The 24,555-nt window shown below is 44.6% G+C and overlaps 1 protein-coding gene across 8 annotated transcripts in view; it reads right to left on the bottom strand.

Annotated features, from left to right (window-relative positions):
* LOC110494637 (forkhead box protein J3) overlaps nucleotides 1-24,555 on the bottom strand; it is a 166,571-nt gene that overhangs the window by 29,509 nt on the left and 112,507 nt on the right. For all 8 annotated transcript variants that reach the window (XR_002469300.2, XM_021569877.2, XM_021569875.2 and 5 more), the window contains one exon: nucleotides 2,580-2,654. Coding sequence is in view for 7 of the 8 variants with exons in the window: in XM_021569877.2 (XP_021425552.2) it covers nucleotides 2,580-2,654 (75 nt within the window). In the remaining variant the exon portion in view is untranslated. The remainder of the gene's footprint in view (nucleotides 1-2,579; nucleotides 2,655-24,555) is intronic.

Below are 24,555 nucleotides of genomic sequence, written 5' to 3'. Positions count from 1 at the left end.
GCGACAGCGTGCGGAGAGCGCGTGCTCTCTGGTGAGAGTAGGCTACCTGTCCTGCTGGGGGAGGAGGCAGAGAGCTGTGGGTTGGAAGCGCACTACATTGCTGCCATAAGTTGAGGGACAATGTCTGACAGACCAATCAACCTGCACATGTCCTCTACTGTATGCTTATTGTTATTGTTCAATGTATGGTTATTTTGACACTTGGTTATTGTTGTTCCGTTGACAATTTAGATTCATTTTTTTCATATTGTAAATATCCCAAACAAGCTTTGGCAATATGTACATTGTTACATCATGCCAATAAAGCAAATTGAATTGAGCAAGAGAGAGAGCAAGAGTGGATTGTGTGGAGAGAGTGTGTGGGGGAGAGAGAGGGGTAGCTTGTCTGTGCTCCAGACAAAGCTGGGATTACATATGTTGAGACCAATTCACATAACCAGGATACACTAAATATAGGCCCACATGGTCCAACCATGTGAGAAACTAAACACAGCAGGGGATACTAGTAATCATTTTCCTCTCCTCCAAAGTGATGAGGGGCACTTTTAGGGAGTTACAATAAATGGCCCACCGGTACACACTCCCAAGTGCACTATTTTCCTTGATGTTGCCCTACCAGAGTTACACAGTAATAGCCTCACTGGTATTAGCTTCACAACATACATACTATGGAACGCTATTTGGGTCTTTGTGTCAAAAGACACAGTAGCACAGTCAAAGCTGTACTAAAAAGTCTGCAAACAAGGAAACACCGGCCACAAATTATGTGTTACAATACTGCGTTGGTAATAAAGCATAATTTGTTCCCACGCAACTCTGGGGTAGCTAGCTTCAGCTTGGCACCTAGCTAGCACCAATACAACCAGCCTGAAAACAATGACCAGTAGAAACTGCAGTCATTTTCATTATTCTTAGCAACTATTAAGGAATCCTTGTGAGTAAGTATTAGCAAGGTTGCCACTTGTTGTTCGCTATTGAAATTGAACTTCAGTTCATGAAAATAAATAGCAAGCCAGCTACTTAACCCTGTTGCCCAAAGCTAACGTTATAAGCATCTAGCTGGCTTCATCTGGCTAGTGAGGCTCGACCGGACTGGGTTATGTGTTGTGAAGCTAGCCACAATAAATATTAGGCACAAGTGGAATTTGCAGTTTGCCTTCAAAATAAAATAATGTAATTGACAGTGATGCAAATGACTACAAATAGTAGAATTATGCCATACTTTTATTTTTAAGGCCAATCACAAAGTCCACTATTGTGGCTAACTTCACATAGATGGGTCCGACCACCATTAATCAAATAAGAACAGTCTTATAAATGAGGGTTATAGATGATGACACCTAGCTGTATAGTTAGCTTGGTAACTACAGCTACTGAAAGATTATGTCGTGTTATTTGACATGTCAAATAGTGTTATCTTTGACACAAAGACCCAAACGACGTTCCATAGAAATCCTGGTGGAGAATGAAACGACTGAACAAATGAAAAACGAAACAGCAAGTGAAAGAAATAGGTTTTGATTATGTTTTACTGGTAATGGGAACATACGTAAACGCCACAAACACCACTTTTTGGTCAGTGTGGGATGTGTAACCTTTATTTAACTAGGCAAGTTAAGAACAAATTCTTATTTACAATGACGGCCCGGACCGATGGGACTCCCAATCCCCGCCGGATGTGATACTGCCTGGATTCGAAACAGGGACTGTAGTGACGCCTCTTCCACTGAGATGCAGTGCCTTAGACCGCTGCGTTCATGTGTGTGTGTTAACTATTTAACTGTACTAGAATGCTTAAAAGGCAGCTAAAATTTTAAACATCGTTATCAGGGTTTTTTTTGGGCAAGGAAAATATTGGATATCAGTATCGGCCAAGAATGTCATATCGATGCATCACTACTTGCCAGTCTTAAAAATAACTCATTTACATTTGCCATGCAATTTTGTGGGGGTGGATTGTGCATAACAGATTAAGAGCATGCCATGCATTTCTCAACTGGCAGCACTGGCAGAAGTTCAAAGCTAACATTTTTCTAGAGCAGATGGCATATATATATATATATATATATATATAGACTGCTACATCGACCTGTGGACATATATATATCTAGACTGCTACATCGACCTGTGGACATATATATGTATATCTATATATCTAGACTGCTACATCGACATATATATGTATATATATATATATATATCTAGACTGCTACATCGACCTGTGGACATATATATGTATATCTATATATCTAGACTGCTACATCGACATATATATGTATATATATATATATATATCTAGACTGCTACATCGACCTGTGGACATATATATGTATATATATATATCTAGACTGCTACATCGACCTGTGGACATATATATGTATATATATATATCTAGACTGCTACATCGACCTGTGGACATATATATGTATATATATATATCTAGACTGCTACATCGACATATATATGTATATATATATATATATCTAGACTGCTACATCGACCTGTGGACAGCAGCTGTTTATTCCCACTCCATTTACTGTCATCTCTGTATGTTGGGTTTGAACCGACAGTCCTCTTACCTTTCCTGGGTCATCTTTGGAGCGAGGCACTTTGAGAAAACACTTGTTCAATGACAGATTGTGCCGTATTGAGTTCTGTGGGGGGGAGAGAGAGAGAGAATATCGGGGTTAGAGCTTAGGGATAAAAAAACAGAGGAAGAGGTCTCGTGTCTTTGAGAAGAGAGCATATCATAGTTCAAAAGGGAATCTTGGTAGCATGCTACATGATCATCCTGTGTCAAGTCATTTCCTGCTGTCAAGATCAACTTTTAATTACACCCTGAGGAATGAATCTGCTAAATCCATGACTAGACACACTCAGTCACTGGATCTTTATCTTGAACCTGGCCAAAGCCACTAGGAAGACAGGGTCTAATCTACCTGGTAACAACACTCTGGAGACCGCAGCAACCTGGCTTCTTCTACTTCTCAAATTACATGGGCGCCAAAAATCAAAACTCAACTTGAATTAAGTGACACACGCATCCCGAATGAGACCCTCTCTGGGATGATGCCTGATATGAGTTAACGCTACACAAGGCTCCTTGGGGGGAAGGAAATACATTATGGAGATCATTCTGAAAGTTAACTCATTATGGTGTTGGCTGGTCATCACTGTCAGAGAGAGGCTAATTTATCAGGCTGATCAGGGGCTTGAAGCAACATTGATGATGGCTGTAGAGTGATGCTCCTGGATTAATAACAGCCAGGATAGAGCCAGGTAGGCAGGCAAGCAGGCAGGTAAGCAGGCAAGCAGGCAGGCAAGCAGGCAGGCAGGCAGGCAGGGCCCTGGAATCAGCAGGAGCTGGGCAAGCCATGGGCTTAGTGGACTCACTGAATGCGCGCATCTCCACTTCATTTTATGGAGTAGTATTGATAGGAGGATAGGAGGATCCCAAAGCTTTTTAGTGCAGCTGAGTTGGACATAGGTTGATGTGAGATGAGTACACATCCCACAAGATGGAGCTAGTTGTAACATCAGTAAAGAGAAAGTATTTTTGCACCTCAGTAGGCTCAGAAAACGAAAATATATTTAAAAACAAACACAACACACTTATAAAATAATGAAGAGGCATATCAAACCCCAATATCTGGGGTATCTGGCGACTTAAGTATTTTTTAAACTTCCTACTTTGGGCTCGATGTGCCATTGTGTAGTTCATACAAGCCTAATCTATGAGCAGAATTACTGGCTTACCTCAATTATCCACTAAATATTAATTAATGCTACACAAAGGGTAGTACGTACGGCCCAGTACATCACTGGGGCCCAGCTTCCTGCCATCCAGGACCTACATACCAGGCGGTGTCAGGGGAAGGACCTAAAAATAGTCAAAGACTCCAACCACCCTAGTGATAGACTGTTCTCTCTGCTACCGCACGGTAAGAGGTACCGGAGTGCCAAGTCAAGGTCCAAAAGGCTTCTTTAACAGCTTCTTCCCCCAAGCCATAAGACTGATGAACAGCTAATCAAATGGCTACCCAGACTTTCCCCCTACCTACTTTCCCCCTACCTACATGTACATATTACCTCAACTAACCTGTATCCCCGCACATTGACTCGGTACCCCCTGTATATAGATAGCCTCATTGTTGTTACTCTTTTTTACTTTAGTGTATTTAGTAAATATTTTCTTAACCCTTATTTTTCTTAAAACTGGTTAAGGGCGTGTAAGTAAGAATTTCACGGTAAGGTCTACACCGGTTGTATTCGGCGCATGTGACAAATTACATTTTATTTGAAATCCCTAGTTTGAAAAGTGTTTTCTGGAAGCCGTACGGCGCCATTTCCCCTAAATTGTCCCCAGCAATTAGTTTAAGCCAATAAAAAAAAAATATATAAAAAAATTCACCTTTATTTAACCAGGTAGGCCAGTTGAGAACAAGTCCTCATTTACCTCTGCGACCTGGCCAAGATGAAGAAAAGCAATGAGCTTCAACCCCTCGCCATTTGAGTGACAGCTAGCAAGATGCACACTCAGCAGAGTGAGAGAGAACAAGAGATCACAAATCTACACATGTGATGTAGCATGTCATTTTCAGGGAAGACTTTTGGCTGGTGAGCGCTACTTTCACAACTACTGACTAAAAGGTACACAAAAGTACTGGAGAATCTCCAAGACCCAAGTAAAACCACCCACCTTCCAGACTCAGCCGTCAAGGAGCAGGAGTGGTGAGGAAAGGGGGATACCTAGTCAGTTGTACAACAATGCATTCAAAGCCAACCCCTCTGAGGAGTGGAGTGTGTGCGTTATGCATTTGATGCCAGAGAGAGGTGCCTGTATACAGCGTATTCGGAGAGTATTCAGACCCTTCGACTTTTTCCACATTTTGATATGTTAGTCTTATTCTAAAATGGATGAAACTATTTTTTCCCCTCAGTCTATACACACTACCCCATAATAACAAAGCAAAAACAGGGTTAGAAATGTTTGAAAAATGTATTGAAAATAACAAACTGAAATATCAAATTTACAAACAGTTAAAGTTGGAAGTTTAAACACTTAGGTTGGAGTAATTAAAACTCATTTTTCAAACACTCCACAAATGTCTTGTTAACAAACTATAGTTTTGGCAAGTCGGTTAGGACATCTACTTTGGGCATGACAAGTCAGTTTTCCAACAATTGTTTACAGACAAATTATTTCACTTATAATTCACTGTATCACAATTCCAGTGGGTCAGAAGTTTACATACACTAAATTGACTGCCTTTAAACAGCTTGGAAAATTCCAGAAAATGTCATGGCTTTAGAAGCTTCTGACAGACTAATTGACATAATTTGAGTCAACTGAAAGTACCGGTGGATGTATTTCAAGGCCTACCTCTTTGCTTGACATCATGGGGAATATATATATACACTGCTCAAAAAAATAAAGGGAACACTAAAATAACACATCCTAGATCTGAATGAATGAAATATTCTTATTAAATACTTTTCTTTACATAGTTGAATGTGCTGACAACAAAATCACACAAAAATTATCAATGGAAATCAAATTTATCAACCCATGGAAGTCTGGATTTGGAGTCACACTCAAAATTAAAGTGGAAAACCACACTACAGGCTGATCCAACTTTGATGTAATGTCCTTAAAACAAGTCAAAATGAGGCTCAGTAGTGTGTGTGGCCTCCACGTGCCTGTATGACCTCCCTACAACGCCTGGGCATGCTCCTGATGAGGTGGCGGATGGTCTCCTGGGGGGATCTCCTCCCAGACCTGGACTAAAGCATCCGCCAACTCCTGGACAGTCTGTGGTGCAATGTGGCGTTGGTGGATGGAGCGAGACACGATGTCCCAGATGTGGTCAATTGGATTCAGGTCTGGGGAACGGGCGGGCCAGTCCATAGCATCAATGCCTTCCTCTTGCAGGAACTGCTGACACACTCCAGTCACATGAGGTCTAGCATTGTCTTGCATTAGGAGGAACCCAGGGCCAACCGCACCAGCATATGGTCTCACAAGGGGTCTGAGGATCTCATCTCGGTACCTAATGGCAGTCAGGCTACCTCTGGCGAGCACATGAAGGGCTGTGCGGCCCCCCAAAGAAATGCCACCCCACACCATGACTGACCCACCGCCAAACCGGTCATGCTGGAGGATGTTGCAGGCAGCAGAACATTCTCCACGGCGTCTCCAGACTGTCACGTCTGTCACATGTGCTCAGTGTGAACCTGCTTTCATCTGTGAAGAGCACAGGGCGCCAGTGGCGAATTTGCCAATCTTGGTGTTCTCTGGCAAATGAAAAACGTCCTGCACGGTGTTGGGCTGTAAGCACAACCCCCACCAACCCCCATAATTTCCACCTGTTGTCTATTCCATTTGCACAACAGCATGTGAAATGTATTGTCAATCAGTGTTGCTTCCTAAGTGGACAGTTTGATTTCACGGAAGTGTGATTGACTTGGAGTTACATTGTGTTTTTTGTGTTCCCTTTATTTTTTTGAGCAATATATATATATATATTTTAATCAGCCAAGACCTCAGGAGAAAAAAAAGTCTGGTTCATCCTTGGGAGCAATTTCCAAACGCCTGAAGGGACCACGTTCATCTGTACAAACAATAGTACGCAAGTATAAACACCATGGGACCACGCAGCCGTCATCCCGCTCAGGAAGGAGACAAATTCTTTCTCCTAGAGATGAACGTACTTTGGATCGAAAAGTGTAAATCAATCACAGATTTGCTGGAGGAAACAGGTAGAAAAGTATCTATGTCCATAGTAAACCGAGTCCTATATCAACAACCTGAAAGGCAACTCAGCAAGGAAGAAGCCACTGCTCCAAAACCACCATAAAAAAGCCTGACTACGGTTCGCAACTGTACATGGGGACAAAGATCGTACTTTGGAGAAATGTCCTCTGGTCTGATGAAACAAAAATAGAACTGTTTGGCCATAATGACTATTGTTATGTTTGGAGGAAAAAAGGGGAGGCTTGCAAGTCGAGCAAGTGCTTTGCTGCAGAAGGGACTGGTCCACTTCACAAAATTGACGCCATCATGAGGGAGGAAAATTATGTGGATGTATTGAAGCTACATCAAGACAATAGTCAGGAAGTTAAAGCTTGGTCGCAAATGGGTCTTCCAAATGGACAATGACCCCAAGCATACTTCTAAAGTTGTGGCAAGATGGCTCAAGGACAACCAAGTCAAGGTATTGGAGTGGCCATCACAAAGCCCTGACCTCCTACAGAAAATTTGTGCGCAGAACTGAAAAAGCAAGGCTACCCAAAACATTTGACCCGAGTTTAAATTGTTTAAAGCAATGCTACCAAATACTAATTGAGTGTATGTAAACTTCTGACCCACTGGGAATGTGATGAAAGAAATAAAAGCTGAAATAAATCACTACTATTATTCTGACATTTCACATTCTTAAAATAAAGTGGTGATCCTAACTGACCTAAGACAGGGAATTATTACTAGGATTAAATGTCAGGAATTGTGAAAAACTGAGTTGAATTGTATTTGGCTAAGGTGTATGCAAACTTCGACTTCAACTGTAAGTAGGCAGAACATTTACTCAGTACTTTGTAGAAGCACCTTTTGGCAGCGATTGTTCCTTGGTATGACGTTACAAGCGTGGTACACCTGTATTTGGGGAGTTTCTCCCATTTTTCTCTGCAGATCCTCTCAAGCTCTGTCAGGTTGGATGGGGAGCTTCACTGCACAGCACTTTTCAGGTCTCCAGAGCTGATTGATCAGGTTCAATTCTCTGGAGCAGGTATTCATCAAGGATCTCTGTACTTCGCTCTGTTTCTTTTCCCCCCTCGATCCTGACTAGTATGCCAGTTCCTGTCACAGAAAAGCATCCCTACAGCATGAAACTGCCACAACCATGCTTCACCGTAGGGATGGTGCCAGGTTTCCTTCAGACGTGACACTTGGCATTCAGGCCAAAAAGAGTTCAATCTTGGTTTCATCAGACCTGAGAATCTTGTTTCTCATTGTCTGAGAGTCTTTAGGTGTCTTATGGCAAACTCCAAGCAGGCTGTTATGTGCCGTTTACTGAGGAGTGGCCACTCTACCATAAAGGCCAAAATGATGGAGTGCTGCAGAGACGGGAGAACCTTCCAGAAGGACAACCATCTCCAAAGAGGAATTCTGGAGCTCTGTCACCTCCCTGAACTAGACCCTTCTCCGATTGCTCAGTTTGGCTGGGCAGCCAGCTCTAGGTAGAGTCTTGGTGGTTCTAATCTTCTTCCATTTAAGAATGATGGATGCCACTGTGTTCTTGGGGACCTTCAATGCTGCAGACATGTTTTGGTACACTTCCCCAGATCTGTGCCTCGACACAATCCTGTCTCGGCGTTCTATGGAACATTCCTTCGACCTCATGGCAAGGTTTTTGTTCTGACATGCACTGTCAACTGTGGGACCTTCCCAAATGAAGTCCAATCAAGTTGTAGAAACATCAAGGATGACCAATATAAACAGGATGCACTGGAGCTCAATTTAGTATTTTTTTTTTAAAGTCAATCTTTATTTAACTAGGCTAGCAAAGGGTCTAAATACTTATGTAAATAAGGTATGTTTTTACATAAATTTACAAAAATATCTACAAACCTGTTTTCAATTTGTCATTATGGGGTAGTGTGTAGATTGATGAGGAAAAAATTAAGTGAATCTATTTTAGATTAAGGCTGTAACATAACCAAATGTGGAAAAAGTCAAGGGGTCTGAAAACGTCCCAAATGCACTGTAAATGAATGGACAAAGTCCTTGATGACTTGACACCATTCATTTCTATTTGAAAACTCAATAGCACATTGAATCACATGAAGTCGGTTAAGATGACATAAAATAAATAAAAAGTAGCTCAAACTCTGCATGTTATTTTTATTTCACCTTTATTTAACCAGGTAGGCTAGTTGAGAACAAGTTCTCATTTACAACTGCGACCTGGCCAAGATAAAGTGTAGCAATTCGACACATACAACAACACAGAGTTACACATGGAATAAACAAAACATACAGTCAATAATACAGTAGAACAAAAGAAAAAAAAGTCTATATACAGTGTGTGCAAATGAGGTAAGTTAAGGAAATAAATAGGCCATGGTGGCGAAAAGTGACGTTGCAGGCTAGCTCAGTGAAGGCCTTCAACTTGAGTCTCTCAATGAGTCCGACCGGGGTGACGCCAGCTGCCATTAACAACTAAATGATCCTTATTACATCTGTGCGCGATATTAAAATACATCGGTTCCCAGCCCCGCAGGAGGCCTTTTGCCAGGCCGTCATTGTAAATAAGAATTAGTTAAAGGTCAAATAAAAAAAATGTCTGGTATAATAAGCAATTATTGATACCATGGTCTTAAAATTATTCATTTTTTAAAACGAAGACTGCAAATTTTCAACTCCCGTTTACTGCTAACAATCCCTGCAGTATTGTGTTCGGCCTTCAACTTCCATGGCTTCAATGAGATGAGGCAGTAGTAGTGCTCAACCTCTCACAGGGAGAGAGGTTGCTCAGTCTTCATTTAGGGCCTTCTTGCGAGTCTAAATCATTGATACAGTCATCTAACCCAACCCAGCCTAGACTACTGAACTCTTCCCTGGCAGCACTCCACTTCCCTGACAGGCTCTGCGCTCCAGCAGCATGCTGTATTCTGTCAAACACGCTCCCCTCTCTAAGCTTACAACATCACTGGTGTGAAACTAACAGGCTGAGGGTCGTTCATGGGAGAAAGGGTAAAGCGGAGTGAATAGAAGCGTTTAACACATTACAACTGCAGTGTTACACAGAGAAACCTGATGACACCCACTTCTGCTTCTGGTGAGAATCCTTCCAATTAAAGCCAGTTAGCCATATTAATGTGTCTGTTTTGGGAAAACCAACACTACAATTAGCCTAAGCATCTACAGTACGCAGTATGTTACTGCCACTCAATGAGGATGGAGCAGCCTGATAGGTACCTAGTACAGATCCAGTGTTAACACAAGTACAGGAAGTAGAAGGGATCATTGAGTATGAGCAGTAATGCAAATTTAGTCCGACAGAGCCGAGTGCTGAGCAGGGGTCCAGCCCAAGCACTGCCCAGCATGTACCTGCAACCCCCACAGTGCAGCTCATGCTCATCCACTGTGTGAGTCTCCCACAACCGCCTCCCACACACCACAACGTGTTTCCTAAAGAACATGGTGATCTAACACACCGGGACAGCAGTGAAGACGTAAGCAGTTCCGCCCTGCCCTGACATCCCTCCCCACCTTCCCCCACAAACACACCACCGTGGAGCGGGGAGCTGCGGCACAACAGAAGGGCCACCAGGGGAAAGTAGGTCACGCTGACCCCGTGCTCCGCGTGTCAAACGTTCAGAGTGAGCCAAAGGGACAGGCTGTGTCAGAACCCTGCTCCTCTCCTCACAGGCAGGGAGGGAAGGGGTCAGAGCACCCTGTACACACACCGCTGAGAGACCCAGGGGGACTGCAGCCTCACAGGACACGTACTGACATGCAGGGAGGTAGACGTCTCACACAGAGAACCAGTGAAGAGCGGTCGGTCTCTCCACATGTCTGTCTAACGTTCATACACTTACACTAATGCTGTCCTTCCCTGCTGCTGCATCTCTGCCTCAAAAATATATCCTCCTGACAGGCATCCCAACACATGGCTGTTCTGACATTTCACACCTCTCATGTAAAGTTAAGTATTTACTTGTGAGCCTTTTGCAAACGTCTATCTTACTAAGTAAGGGAAGGCCCGGACACGCTCGTTAATTGTTTAGATTCAACTCCAAATGGGATGACGCTTAAATACCTTCAACTCCAAATGGGATGACGCTTAAATACCTTCAACTCCAAATGGGATAACGCTTAAATACCTTCAACTCCAAATGGGATGACGCTTAAATACCTTCAACTCCAAATGGGATGACGCTTAAATACCTTCAACTCCAAATGGGATGACACTTAAATACCTTCAACTCCAAATGGGATGACGCTTAAATACCTTTGGATTTACAGCATTGTGATCAAAATGTTTTCCCCAGCAGGTAAAAGAAGCAGGAGTGTATATTGCATAACTCAGAGCCGTTCTAGTGGAGTTGAAGTTGATTTCTTATGACACCTTTCCCAGATAATAACACTGACACTAATGTACCACACACACGTTCACTTTACACTACCTATAAAGCCAGGGGCGAAGACCCTTCAGACTGGATGGGAGAAAAGCCCTAATGATGAGGCAGATCCCCGTTTTGGACCAATCACAAACTCAAATTGTAAACAGGTGTACACTAACAGTGAATTTCGTACTTACGGGCTCTTCCCAATTATGCAGAGAGAAAAATAATGAGGAATACATACAAAATAAGTAACGATAATTTGGCTATATGCAATGGGTACCAGTAACGAGTCGATGTGCAGGGGTACGAGTTAATTGAGGTAGATGTGTTCATATAGGTAGGGGTAAAGTGACTAGACAACAGGATAGGTAATAAACAGTAGCAGCAGCTTATGTGATGAGTCAAAAGAGTTGCTACAGATATTTGGGTAGCTATTTTGTTAACTATTTAGCAGTCTTATGGCTTGGGGGTAGAAGCTGTTCAGGGTCCTGTTGGTTCCAGACATGGTGCATCGGTTCCACTTGCCGTGCTTCCATCCCATTTAGGTTCAACCCATCTCTATGAAATCAACATATCATTTCAACAATAACAATGAGACTTATGAAAGATGGCACCCACAAGGCTTTTAAGAGCAACTTAAAAAACAAGGGCCAGCGCAGCCACTTCAAATATCCATTTTAGAGTGACTAAAGAGGAGAAAGAATGACAAATAGCTTGTCTGCAGTGCCCTGTAATGGGTAGAACCCCATGTGATTGACTGAGGCAGATAAAAAGAGTTGAGCCACATCTTCTGCGGTGCATACCTAACATCTAGTCCAGTCATACAGAAAGGGATGTGATCTTTCCGATAAGGCCTGAGAGTCCGCGAGAGTGAGCGGAGAGAGAGAGCCAACGAGAGAGAGCGGAGAGAGAGAGAGCCCGCGAGAGAGAGCGGAGAGAGAGAGCCTGCGAGAGAGAGACTGCGAGAGAGCCCGGAGAGAGAGAGCCCGCGAGAGAGAGAGCCCGCGAGAGAGAGAGCCCGCGAGAGAGAGAGCCCGCGAGAGAGAGAGCCCGCGAGAGAGAGAGCCCGCGAGAGAGAGAGCCCGCGAGAGAGAGCCCGCGAGAGAGAGCCCGCGAGAGAGAGCCCGCGAGAGAGAGCCCGCGAGAGAGAGCCCGCGAGAGAGAGCCCACGAGAGAGAGCCCACGAGAGAGAGCCCACGTGAGGAGAGCAAGCGGAGAGAGAGCCCGCGAGAGAGAGCCCACGTGAGGAGAGCGAGCGAAGAGAGAGAGCCCGCGAGAGGAGAGCGAGCGGAGAGAGAGAGCCCGCGAGAGGAGAGCGAGCGGAGAGAGAGAGCCCGCGAGAGAGAGCCCGCGAGCGGAGAGCAAAGAGCGGAGCGACGACACGGGGCGGAAGGAGAGAAAGCAGAGTGACACAGGGTAGAAGGAGAGAAAGCAGAGTGACACAGGGTAGAAGGAGAGAAAGCAGAGTGACACAGGGTAGAAGGAGAGAAAGCAGAGTGACACAGGGTAGAAGGAGAGAAAGCGGAGTGACACAGGTTAGAAAGAGAGAAAGCGGAGTGACACAGGTTAGAAGGAGAGAAAGCGGAGTGACACAGGTTAGAAGGAGAGAAAGCGGAGTGACACAGGTTAGAAGGAGAGAAAGCGGAGTGACAGGTTAGAAGGAGAGAAAGCGGAGTGACACAGGGTAGAAGGAGAGAAAGCGGAGTGACACAGGTTAGAAGGAGAGAAAGCGGAGTGACACAGGGTAGAAGGAGAGAAAGCGGAGTGACACAGGGTAGAAGGAGAGAAAGCGGAGTGACACAGGGTAGAAGGAGAGAAAGCGGAGTGACACAGGGTAGAAGGAGAGAAAGCGGAGTGACACAGGGTAGAAGGAGAGAAAGCGGAGTGACAGGGTAGAAGGAGAGAAAGCGGAATGACAGGTTAGAAGGAAAGAAAGCGGAGTGACACAGGGTAGAAGGAGAGAAAGCGGAGTGACAGGTTAGAATTAGAGAAAGCGGAGTGACACAGGTTAGAAGGAGAGAAAGCGGAGTGACACAGGTTAGAAGGAGAGAAAGCGGAGTGACAGGTTAGAAGGAGAGAAAGCGGAGTGACACAGGTTAGAAGGAGAGAAAGCGGAGTGACACAGGTTAGAAGGAGAGAAAGCGGAGTGACACAGGGTAGAAGGAGAGAAAGCGGAGTGACACAGGGTAGAAGGAGAGAAAGCGGAGTGACACAGGGTAGAAGGAGAGAAAGCAGAGTGACAGGGTAGAAGGAGAGAAAGCGGAGTGACACAGGGTAGAAGGAGAGAAAGCGGAGTGACAGGTTAGAAGGAGAGAAAGCAGAGTGAGACAGGTTAGAAGGAGAGAAAGCAGAGTGACACAGGGTAGAAGGAGAGAAAGCGGAGTGACAGGTTAGAATTAGAGAAAGCGGAGTGACACAGGTTAGAAGGAGAGAAAGCGGAGTGACACAGGGTAGAAGGAGAGAAAGCGGAGTGACACAGGTTAGAAGGAGAGAAGGCGGAGTGACACAGGTTAGAAGGAGAGAAAGCGGAGTGACACAGGTTAGAAGGAGAGAAAGCGGAGTGACACAGGTTAGAAGGAGAGAAAGCGGAGTGACAGGTTAGAAGGAGAGAAAGCAGAGTGACACAGGGTAGAAGGAGAGAAAGCGGAGTGACACAGGTTAGAAAGAGAGAAAGCGGAGTGACACAGGTTAGAAGGAGAGAAAGCGGAGTGACAGGTTAGAAGGAGAGAAAGCGGAGTGACACAGGTTAGAAGGAGAGAAAGCGGAGTGACAGGTTAGAAGGAGAGAAAGCGGAGTGACACAGGGTAGAAGGAGAGAAAGCGGAGTGACACAGGTTAGAAGGAGAGAAAGCGGAGTGACACAGGGTAGAAGGAGAGAAAGCGGAGTGACACGGTAGAAGGAGAGAAAGCGGAGTGACACAGGGTAGAAGGAGAGAAAGCGGAGTGACACAGGGTAGAAGGAGAGAAAGCGGAGTGACACAGGGTAGAATGAGAGAAAGCGGAGTGACACAGGGTAGAAGGAGAGAAAGCGGAGTGACACAGGGTAGAAGGCGAGAAAGCGGAGTGACAGGTTAGAATTAGAGAAAGCGGAGTGACACAGGTTAGAAGGAGAGAAAGCGGAGTGACACAGGTTAGAAGGAGAGAAAGCGGAGTGACAGGTTAGAAGGAGAGAAAGCGGAGTGACACAGGTTAGAAGGAGAGAAAGCGGAATGAAAGGTTAGAAGGAGAGAAAGCGGAGTGACACAGGGTAGAAGGAGAGAAAGCGGAGTGACAGGTTAGAATTAGAGAAAGCGGAGTGACAGGTTAGAAGGAGAGAAAGCGGAATGACAGGTTAGAAGGAAAGAAAGCGGAGTGACACAGGGTAGAAGGAGAGAAAGCGGAGTGACAGGTTAGAATTAGAGAAAGCGGAGTAACACAGGTTAGAAGGAGAGAAAGCGGAGTGACACAGGTTAGAAGGAGAGAAAGCGGAGTGACAGGTTAGAAGGAGAGAAAGCGGAGTGACACAGGTTAGAAGGAGAGAAAGCGGAGTGACACAGGGTAGAAGGAGAGAAAGCGGAGTGACACAGGTTAGAAGGAGAGAAGGCGGAGTGACACAGGTTAGAAGGAGAGAAAGCGGAGTGACACAGGTTAGAAGGAGAGAAAGCGGAGTGACACAGGTTAGAAGGAGAGAAAGCGGAGTGACAGGTTAGAAGGAGAGAAAGCAGAGTGACACAGGGTAGAAGGAGAGAAAGCGGAGTGACACAGGTTAGAAAGAGAGAAAGCGGAGTGACACAGGTTAGAAGGAGAGAAAGCGGAGTGACAGGTTAGAAGGAGAGAAAGCGGAGTGACACAGGTTAGAAGGAGAGAAAGCGGAGTGACAGGTTAGAAGGAGAGAAAGCGGAGTGACACAGGGTAGAAGGAGAGAAAGCGGAGTGACACAGGTTAGAAGGAGAGAAAGCGGAGTGACACAGGGTAGAAGGAGAGAAAGCGGAGTGACACAGGGTAGAAGGAGAGAAAGCGGAGTGACACAGGGTAGAAGGAGAGAAAGCGGAGTGACACAGGGTAGAAGGAGAGAAAGCGGAGTGACACAGGGTAGAATGAGAGAAAGCGGAGTGACACAGGGTAGAATGAGAGAAAGCGGAGTGACACAGGGTAGAAGGAGAGAAAGCGGAGTGACAGGTTAGAATTAGAGAAAGCGGAGTGACACAGGTTAGAAGGAGAGAAAGCGGAGTGACACAGGTTAGAAGGAGAGAAAGCGGAGTGACAGGTTAGAAGGAGAGAAAGCGGAGTGACACAGGTTAGAAGGAGAGAAAGCGGAATGAAAGGTTAGAAGGAGAGAAAGCGGAGTGACACAGGGTAGAAGGAGAGAAAGCGGAGTGACAGGTTAGAATTAGAGAAAGCGGAGTGACAGGTTAGAAGGAGAGAAAGCGGAGTGACACAGGTTAGAAGGAGAGAAAGCGGAGTGACACAGGGTAGAAGGAGAGAAAGCGGAGTGACAGGTTAGAATTAGAGAAAGCGGAGTGACAGGTTAGAAGGAGAGAAAGCGGAGTGACACAGGTTAGAAGGAGAGAAAGCGGAGTGACAGGTTAGAAGGAGAGAAAGCGGAGTGACACAGGTTAGAAGGAGAGAAAGCGGAGTGACACAGGTTAGAAGGAGAGAAAGCGGAGTGACACAGGGTAGAAGGAGAGAAAGCGGAATGACACAGGGTAGAAGGAGAGAAAGCGGAGTGACACAGGGTAGAAGGAGAGAAAGCAGAGTGACAGGGTAGAAGGAGAGAAAGCGGAGTGACACAGGGTAGAAGGAGAGAAAGCGGAGTGACAGGTTAGAAGGAGAGAAAGCAGAGTGAGACAGGTTAGAAGGAGAGAAAGCAGAGTGACACAGGGTAGAAGGAGAGAAAGCGGAGTGACAGGTTAGAATTAGAGAAAGCGGAGTGACACAGGTTAGAAGGAGAGAAAGCGGAGTGACACAGGGTAGAAGGAGAGAAAGCGGAGTGACACAGGTTAGAAGGAGAGAAGGCGGAGTGACACAGGTTAGAAGGAGAGAAAGCGGAGTGACACAGGTTAGAAGGAGAGAAAGCGGAGTGACACAGGTTAGAAGGAGAGAAAGCGGAGTGACAGGTTAGAAGGAGAGAAAGCGGAGTGACACAGGTTAGAAGGAGAGAAAGCGGAGTGACACAGGTTAGAAGGAGAGAAAGCGGAGTGACACAGGTTAGAAGGAGAGAAAGCGGAGTGACAGGTTAGAATTAGAGAAAGCGGAGTGACACAGGTTAGAAGGAGAGAAAGCGGAGTGACACAGGTTAGAAGGAGAGAAAGCGGAGTGACAGGTTAGAAGGAGAGAAAGCGGAGTGACACAGGTTAGAAGGAAAGAAAGTGGAGTGACACAGGTTAGAAGGAGAGAAAGCGGAGCGAGAAGGAGAGAAAGCGGAGCGAGAAAGAGAGAAAGCGGAGCGAGAAAGAGAGAAAGCGGAGCGAGAAAGAGAGGGCGAGAGCACCAAGGCGTAACAGGACTGACACAGCACAACTAGGATAAAACCAAGGTAGGGACCAAACAGTGTTGAAGATAAAACACTGGCACAGTAGATTACTTTACACTGTTGTTGTGACACATTTCATACAAGGCCCCATTCCTATACAAAACACACACAACTCTGCTTCAGAGACCTCCACAGGGGCTAAGGAATGTAGCACCTTCACTGTCTATTTGTAGTGGGTGTGGGACGATGTGTGGGATGCCTTGAACGCCACAGCGTTCCCACAGCAGGGCACCACCTTCCTCTTTCACACACTCTCACACACACACACACACGTTATGCATGGGAGCACACACAGAAACACACAAAGGTGCTAAACTACAGTCTGACCCGGTGCAATCTCACAAGATGTTTTTAATCATTTTAGTAGTGTGAAGAACAGTGACCACAGGGTCATAGAGATGAGGCCTTTCTGATTGGCTGTTTATAGAACCGGGTGAGATGAGTCAGGTTAGGAATAGGTTCTACCTCCCAACATTCTGCACACCTCACCTTATACAAGCCAACCACATAAACCATGTACTGAAAAGGCCTGCCTTAGACATTCCTTCATTCCCCCTTCGCCCCAACACACTGCACACTAACTGAAGTGTAGATGCACACAGCCAAGCGCCGGCTCGATGCACAGCACAGATCTCTCTCAAGTCCACTAAAGTACTGAGAGACGCGAAGCACACACTTGAAAAACCATGAAGTCAACTGCAACGATTTTCAACTTGATTATTTACAAGCTTCAAAGGCATTTGATCTGCCTCCCTTGGCGTCTAGTAGCAGTGCTGGCGTGCTAGGTTTTAAACCGCCTTAGTCTCTGATCTTTACTCACTTGTAATGTTGTTTTAATAAAACATGAACAGTTTGCTTGCTGCAGCAAAACGCATGCCAAGGTGAAAACTAATAAATATGAAAGTGCTATTACACCACGTAAGTTGAACACCATCCCATGTGACGAAGACAAGGAGAACAGTCAAACATGTCGATCACAAAACCCTGTGACGAAGACCCTATCTAGAACATGTTGAGGCATTACAGTAATTTAAAAGAAACATGCTCTTCTGCAAAGTGAGATTACACCATTGGGAAATTGTCTTTTCAAATGGTTAAATTAAACCCATATTTCACATTATGAGCACAATAAAATGTGTGCGTACAGAAATTTAAAAGACAAATAAATGCATGAACATAGCCGCCAAAGAAATCAGTGGTCCTGGTAACCACATAACTGGTTCAGTATCTCTCGCGTATCAAGTGTACAATAATGGTTTTGAATTCATCAGATATTTCAAGCTTTTAATGCACTGACTATTTCAAAAGGTTTCTCCTTAGCATGGTTGTGACACGCTTCAGACACAGTACAATAAAAAGCAACTGCAACAAGCAGTTTTAACCCCAGGTAAAGCTGTGCTGACCACACCCACTGGATAGCCAAAGTGGGAATTGACTGCCACGGTCATGTGATTCTATACAGATCTTCGAGATCTGATAGGCTACAGGTCATATTTCATACATAAGTACAGGGACAAGTTCGGCAAATGACAGACAGGCAGGTTCGTAGGAGCGTTGGGACTGGAACCGAAAGGTGGCTGGAATGAATCCCTGAGCTGACAACGCAATAATCTGTCATTCTGCCCGTGAGCAAGGCAGTTAAACCCACTGGTTCCCGGGCGCCGATGACATGGCTATCAATTAAGGAAGCCCCCTGCACTTCTCTGATTCAGAGGGGTTGGGTTAAATGCGGAAGTCACATTTCAGATGAATGCATTCAGTTGTACAACTGACTAGGTATCCCCCTTTCCCATCCATCAAATGAGTATAGGGCCGTGAAGCATTGGCGGCCAGGCTTATAAAAATACTATACTAGTTAAGAGTTCAGGTGGCCTCCGCATGACAAAAAGGATTTACCAAGATACACTTCAAAAAATGACTAATTTGGAGCACTCAACAAAAAAAAGGCAGAGATTCATTTATTACAGCTCACTTGAATCCATTGTTCAGGGTGAGTACACAGGTGACTGATGTTTCAACATCAATCTGACAACTATTCTAGTTACTCTGGCTGGGAAGGTGTGGGAGACATGGAGCTCCTTTCCAGACAGGTATGCAGGGGCCAACATGGTGCTGGCAGAGAAACTGACACTCCCCCTGGCTGGACTGACTAACACACCAGTCAGTCAGTCAGTCACTGAAGACGGTCTATCCAAAATGCACACACAGATTGTCCTTCAAAACAGACATTATATAGAGTACTCCCCATATTCTGGCTTTCCAGTTTGGCAGTGTGAGATCTGTGATCCTCTCAGTAGTAAGTCAAGATATCCGTCTTCATCTGATGTGTAACTTTGTTGAAGCCCACATATAGGAAGGAGTACAGCCACAGACAATACGGCTCAGCTGACAAACTAACAGCTAACAAAGTGTTCATGAAAGCTGCACCAAGGATGTTCCCTTTTCAGCAGAGGAAGAGATTTGGAGACCAACACTGAGCTCAACCTCCATCACACCCACATCTTTATCTGCTTTGTTGAGTAAGCTAACCTTGAACGGGGTCTGCAGACATTTAGAAAAGCCTGTGGATGCATTCAAAGTTAAAGCCCTGACTTTTTTTTTTTTTGAAAGCCTCCATTTCAAAATTGGAAGTCGGGTTGGCAGCTGCAAATTTATTTGAAAGGCTGTGGGGAAAATGAACTTAATTTAATACTGAATGACAGGTCAACACAACGACAAAAGATCTGAGCCACTCGTCTGAAGCCTCTTTTAATCATAGTCCTTCAGAGAGCTCTCCCCCGCCTGGTGCTGTGAGCAAAGCACACACAGTCAAAGGGCTTTCCACAGCCACTCACATAACTCACTGCAGAGATAGAACAGCACAGGAGGCTAGCTACTGTAGCTAGCGGACTACAGCAGCCTACAGACAAGCTCAATCATTTCACTGCAAACGAGCACCCTTAAACAGATGGGGATGGCACTATTAAATCTATGATCTACTCTGTAAATCTATGAATGTCAAAAGATCTGCAGCATCCAGATGAGGGCTCACTGCACTAAAAAATTATTTTTAAAAAACAGTGTATTATATATTTATGTATTAACCCATCCACCCTCAGACGGCAACTTTTTTTTTATAGATTTTTTTTTTACAGTTTTTCTGCTTCTTCTACTGTCTAATCTGATCTCCAACTGTGACATTTCAAAAGAGGAAACAAAGACACATGACAGGTTTTCAAATTAGGGAAAAACAATAGTCTTTCAATTAGCCTAAGCCATTTGTCAAAACACGCAAACCAGTGGTGAATTCACAATATTTGCCATAAGACAGAAGAGCATAATAAGCTTGGCTGCTACTGTACATTTGGTCCATTTCTTTGAGCGATGCAGGCTTGCGCTTTTGGGCTGTTGTGCTATACATGGTTCCCTCTCTGTCTGCAGATGCAGAGGCAGCGCCAGGCCATGAGAGATAGGAGGCAAAATGACATCCTCCAGTTTATGCTCCCTGAAAGCCTTCACATACTCTCTGTTCCACATGAGAGATCTGATGAAAGCCTTCACATATTCTGTTCCACATGAGAGATCTGATGAAAGCCTTCACATACTCTCTGTTCCACATGAGAGATCTGATGAAAGCCTTCCCATACTCTCTGTTCCACATGAGAGATCTGATGAAAGCCTTCACATACTCTGTTCCACATGAGAGATCTGATGAAAGCCTTCCCATACTCTCTGTTCCACATGAGAGATCTGATGAAAGCCTTCACATACTCTCTGTTCCACATGAGAGATCTGATGAAAGCCTTCACATACTCTGTTCCACATGAGAGATCTGATGAAAGCCTTCCCATACTCTCTGTTCCACATGAGAGATCTGATGAAAGCCTTCACATACTCTCTGTTCCACATGAGAGATCTGATGAAAGCCTTCACATACTCTCTCTTCCACATGAGAGATCTGATGAAAGCCTTCACATACTCTCTGTTCCACATGAGAGATCTGATGAAAGCCTTCACATACTCTGTTCCACATGAGAGATCTGATGAAAGCCTTCCCATACTCTCTGTTCCACATGAGAGATCTGATGAAAGCCTTCACATACTCTCTCTTCCACATGAGAGATCTGATGAAAGCCTTCACATACTCTCTGTTCCACATGAGAGATCTGATGAAAGCCTTCACATACTCTCTGTTCCATATGAGAGATCTGATGAAAGCCTTCACATACTCTGTTCCACATGAGAGATCTGATGAAAGCCTTCACATACTCTCTCTTCCACATGAGAGATCTGATGAAAGCCTTCACATACTCTCTGTTCCACATGAGAGATCTGATGAAAGCCTTCCTATACTCTCTGTTCCACATGAGACATCTGATGAAAGCCTTCCTATACTCTCTGTTCCACATGAGACATCTGATGAAAGCCTTCACATACTCTCTCTTCCACATGAGAGATCTGATGAAAGCCGCTTGTCAGTACGCCATTTAGAGCATCTTCACACTTAACTACACTTCCTGTAAAAATACCATCCTCTACACATATTACTCAAAAGGTAAACTTGTGTACTTTCTAATTCGACTCAATCGCTACCTCCGGAGGTAGAGCACGACCCTCGGCCCAACAGTTGCCCCCCTTGAAGAAGGGCAGAGTAAACAATTCCTACAGTATACATGGTAATACCAGAACAATGTTTAAGAAACAGCTGAAAGGTATGAACATTCTCCTCATATTTAACATGTTTTTTTCAGGGGGTGCATCAGATTTATAATATTTAATATAAACTCAGCAAAAATAAATAAAAGAAACGTCCCCTTTTCAGGACCCTGTATTTCAAAGATAATTTGTGAAAATCCAAATAACTTCACAGATCTTCAATGTAAAGGGTTTAAACACTGTTTCCCATGCTTGTTCAATGAACAGTTAATGAAAATGCACCTGTGGAACGGTCATTAAGACAAACAGCTTACAGACGGTAGGAAATTAAAGTCACAGTTATGAAAACTTAGGACACTAAAGAGGCCTTTCTACTGACTCTGAAAAACACCCAAAACACGCCTCATTTACGTTAACGTGCCTTAGGCATGCTGCAAGGAGGCATGAGTACTGCAGGGAGGCATGACGCCTAAGGCAGCGCTATAGGGAGACAGGACGGACAGCTGATCGTCCTCGCAGTGTTAGACCACGTGTTGCACCTGCACAGGATCGGTACATCTGAACATCACACCTGCGGGACAGGTACAGGATGGCAACAACAACTGCCCGAGTTACACAAGGAATGCACAATCCCTCTATCAGTGCTCAGACTGTCTGCAATAAGCTGAGAGAGGATGGACTGAGGGCTTGTAGACCTGTTGTACGGCAGGTCCTCACCAGACATCACCGGCAACGTCGTCGCCTACGGGCACAAACCCACCATCGCTGGACCAGACAGGACTGGCAAAAAGTGCTCTTCACTGACGAGTCGCGGTTTCGTCTCACCAGGGGTGATGGTCGGATTCACGGTTATTGTTGAAGGAATGAGCGTTACACTGAGGCCTGTACTCTGGAGCGGGATCGATTTGGAAGTGGAGGGTCCGTCATGGTCTGGGGCGGTGTGTCACAGCATCATCGGACTGAGCTTGTTGTCATTGCAGGCAATCTCAACATGGTGCGTTACAGGGCAGACATTCTCCTCCCTCATGTGGTACACTTCCTGCAGGCTCATCCTGATATGACCCTCCAGCATGAGGGTCAAGTCACCATTGATTTCCTGCAAGACAGGAATGTTAGTGTTCTGCCATGGCCAGCGAAGAGCCAGGATCTCAATCCCATTGAGCACGTCTGGGACCTGTTGGATCGGAGGGTGAGGGTTTGCAAGTGCCTTGGTGGAAGAGTGGGGTAACATCTCACAGCAAAGAGCTGGCAAATCTGGTGCAGTCCATGAGGAGGAGATGCACTGCAGTACTTAATGCAGCTGGTGGCCACAACAGATACTGACTGTTACTTTTGACCCCCCCTTTGTTCAGGGACACATTACTCAATTTCAGTTAGTCACATGTCTGTGGAACTTGTTCAGTTTATGTCTCAGTTGTTGAATCTTTTTATGTTCATACAAATATTTACACATGTTAAGTTTGCTGAAAATAAATGCAGTTGACAGTGAGAGGACATTTGTTTTTTTGCTGAGTTTATAATAATATTTAAGACTTGTTGTACTGTGGTTTTACCTAAAATTGCAGAAACAGTAGCTGCTGGTTGCACTGAGCCATGTTAAACTACAGAAGCCCATCCCCACCACCCAACAAATATAAAATGTACATCATACAAATAGGATATGTTTTTTCATTTGTAACATTGTGAGGTCATTTCAGAAGTGGCACCACAGGTCCCAGAGTGGTGGTGGTGGGGCGGGTTTTCTGATCTGGTAGGAGACTAACCTAACCAACTCCAGACCCTAGCTCTAGCATATGACATCGCAATAAATCACCAGTAAAAAAAAAACTACACATTTATGATGGAAGCAGAACATTTTTCTAAAATCAGATCATAGTGTTGTTTTTAACTCCTGGAAAAACTCCTGGCCCTAGGGAAGACGAAAACATTAAAACCCTTTACATGGACAAAGAGACAACTGCGTTTGGACAATAAAACAGAGCTGAGCTCTCTGTAACTATAAAAGACACTCACAGTTTGTCATCACTATTGAGTTGATTCATTCAAGTCAATCATTTTGGATAAAACATGCCTCTGACCTAGCCACCCGAAGTGTGCATATAAAACAAAAGAAAACCTTCCCATTTCTCTCAGAAATAAAATGGGCCTATTTTAGGCTATAAAAACATGTTACGTTTTTCTCATGGCCCAGATTGGATCAGAGGGCATAGGCTTCTCTACACTACCTGCAGCCGTGGTGGTTATCAGTAGGCTCCTCTACACTACCTGCAGCCGTGGTGGTTATCAGTAGGCTCCTCTACACTACCTGCAGCTGTGGTGGTTATCAGTAGGCTCCTCTACACTAGCTAATCCAAGATTCATTTTAAAATGATAATTGATCATTAGAAAAACATTTTGCAAGTATATTAGCATAGCTGAAAACTGATTAAAGAAGCAATAAAACGGTCCTTCTTTAGACTAGTTGAGTATCTGGAGCATCAGCATTTGTGGTTTTGATTACAGACTCAAAATGTCCAGAAACAAATAACTTTTCTTCTGAAACTCATCAGTCTATTCTTGTTCTGAGAAATGAAGGCTTTTCCATGCAAGAAATTGCCAAGAAACTGAAGATCTCGTACAACACTGTGTACTACTCCCTTCACAGAACAGTGCAAACTGGCTCTAACCAGAGTAGAAAGAGTGGGAGGAGCCGGCACACAGCTGAGCAAGAGGATAAGTACATTAGTGTGTCTCGTTTGACAAACAGACACCTCGCAAGTCCTCAACTGGCAGATACATTAAATAGTACCCGCAAAACACTAGTCTCAACATTAACAGCAAAGAAAAAGCCATATCTCCGACTGGGGAATAAAAATAAAAGATTAAGATGGGCAAAAGAACAGACACTGGACAGAAGATGATTGGAAAAAAGTGTTATGGACAGATGAATCTAAGTTCGAGTTGTTTGGATCACAAAGAAGAAAATTCATGAGACGCAGAAAAAATGAAAATATGCTGGAGGAGTGCTTGACGCCATCTGACCATCACATCAAGCAATGTGATGGTCCGGGGGTGCTAAAGTGGGAGATTTGTACAGGGTAAAAGGGATCTTGAAGAAGGAAGGCTATCACTCCATTTTGCAACGCCATGCCATACCCTGTGGACAGAGCTTATTTGGAGCCAATTTCCTCCTACAACAGGACAATGACCCAAAGCACAGCTCCAAACTATGCAATAACTATTTAGGGAAGAAGCAGTCAGCTGGTATTCTGTATATAATGGAGTGGCCAGCACAGTTATTGG

The sequence above is a fragment of the Oncorhynchus mykiss genome, chromosome 17 (genome assembly GCF_013265735.2).
Source record: "Oncorhynchus mykiss isolate Arlee chromosome 17, USDA_OmykA_1.1, whole genome shotgun sequence".
Classification (NCBI taxonomy): Eukaryota; Metazoa; Chordata; class Actinopteri; order Salmoniformes; family Salmonidae; genus Oncorhynchus; species Oncorhynchus mykiss.
Note: the sequence above shows the minus strand (reverse complement) of the source record. Positions and strands in the feature narration are given on the sequence as shown.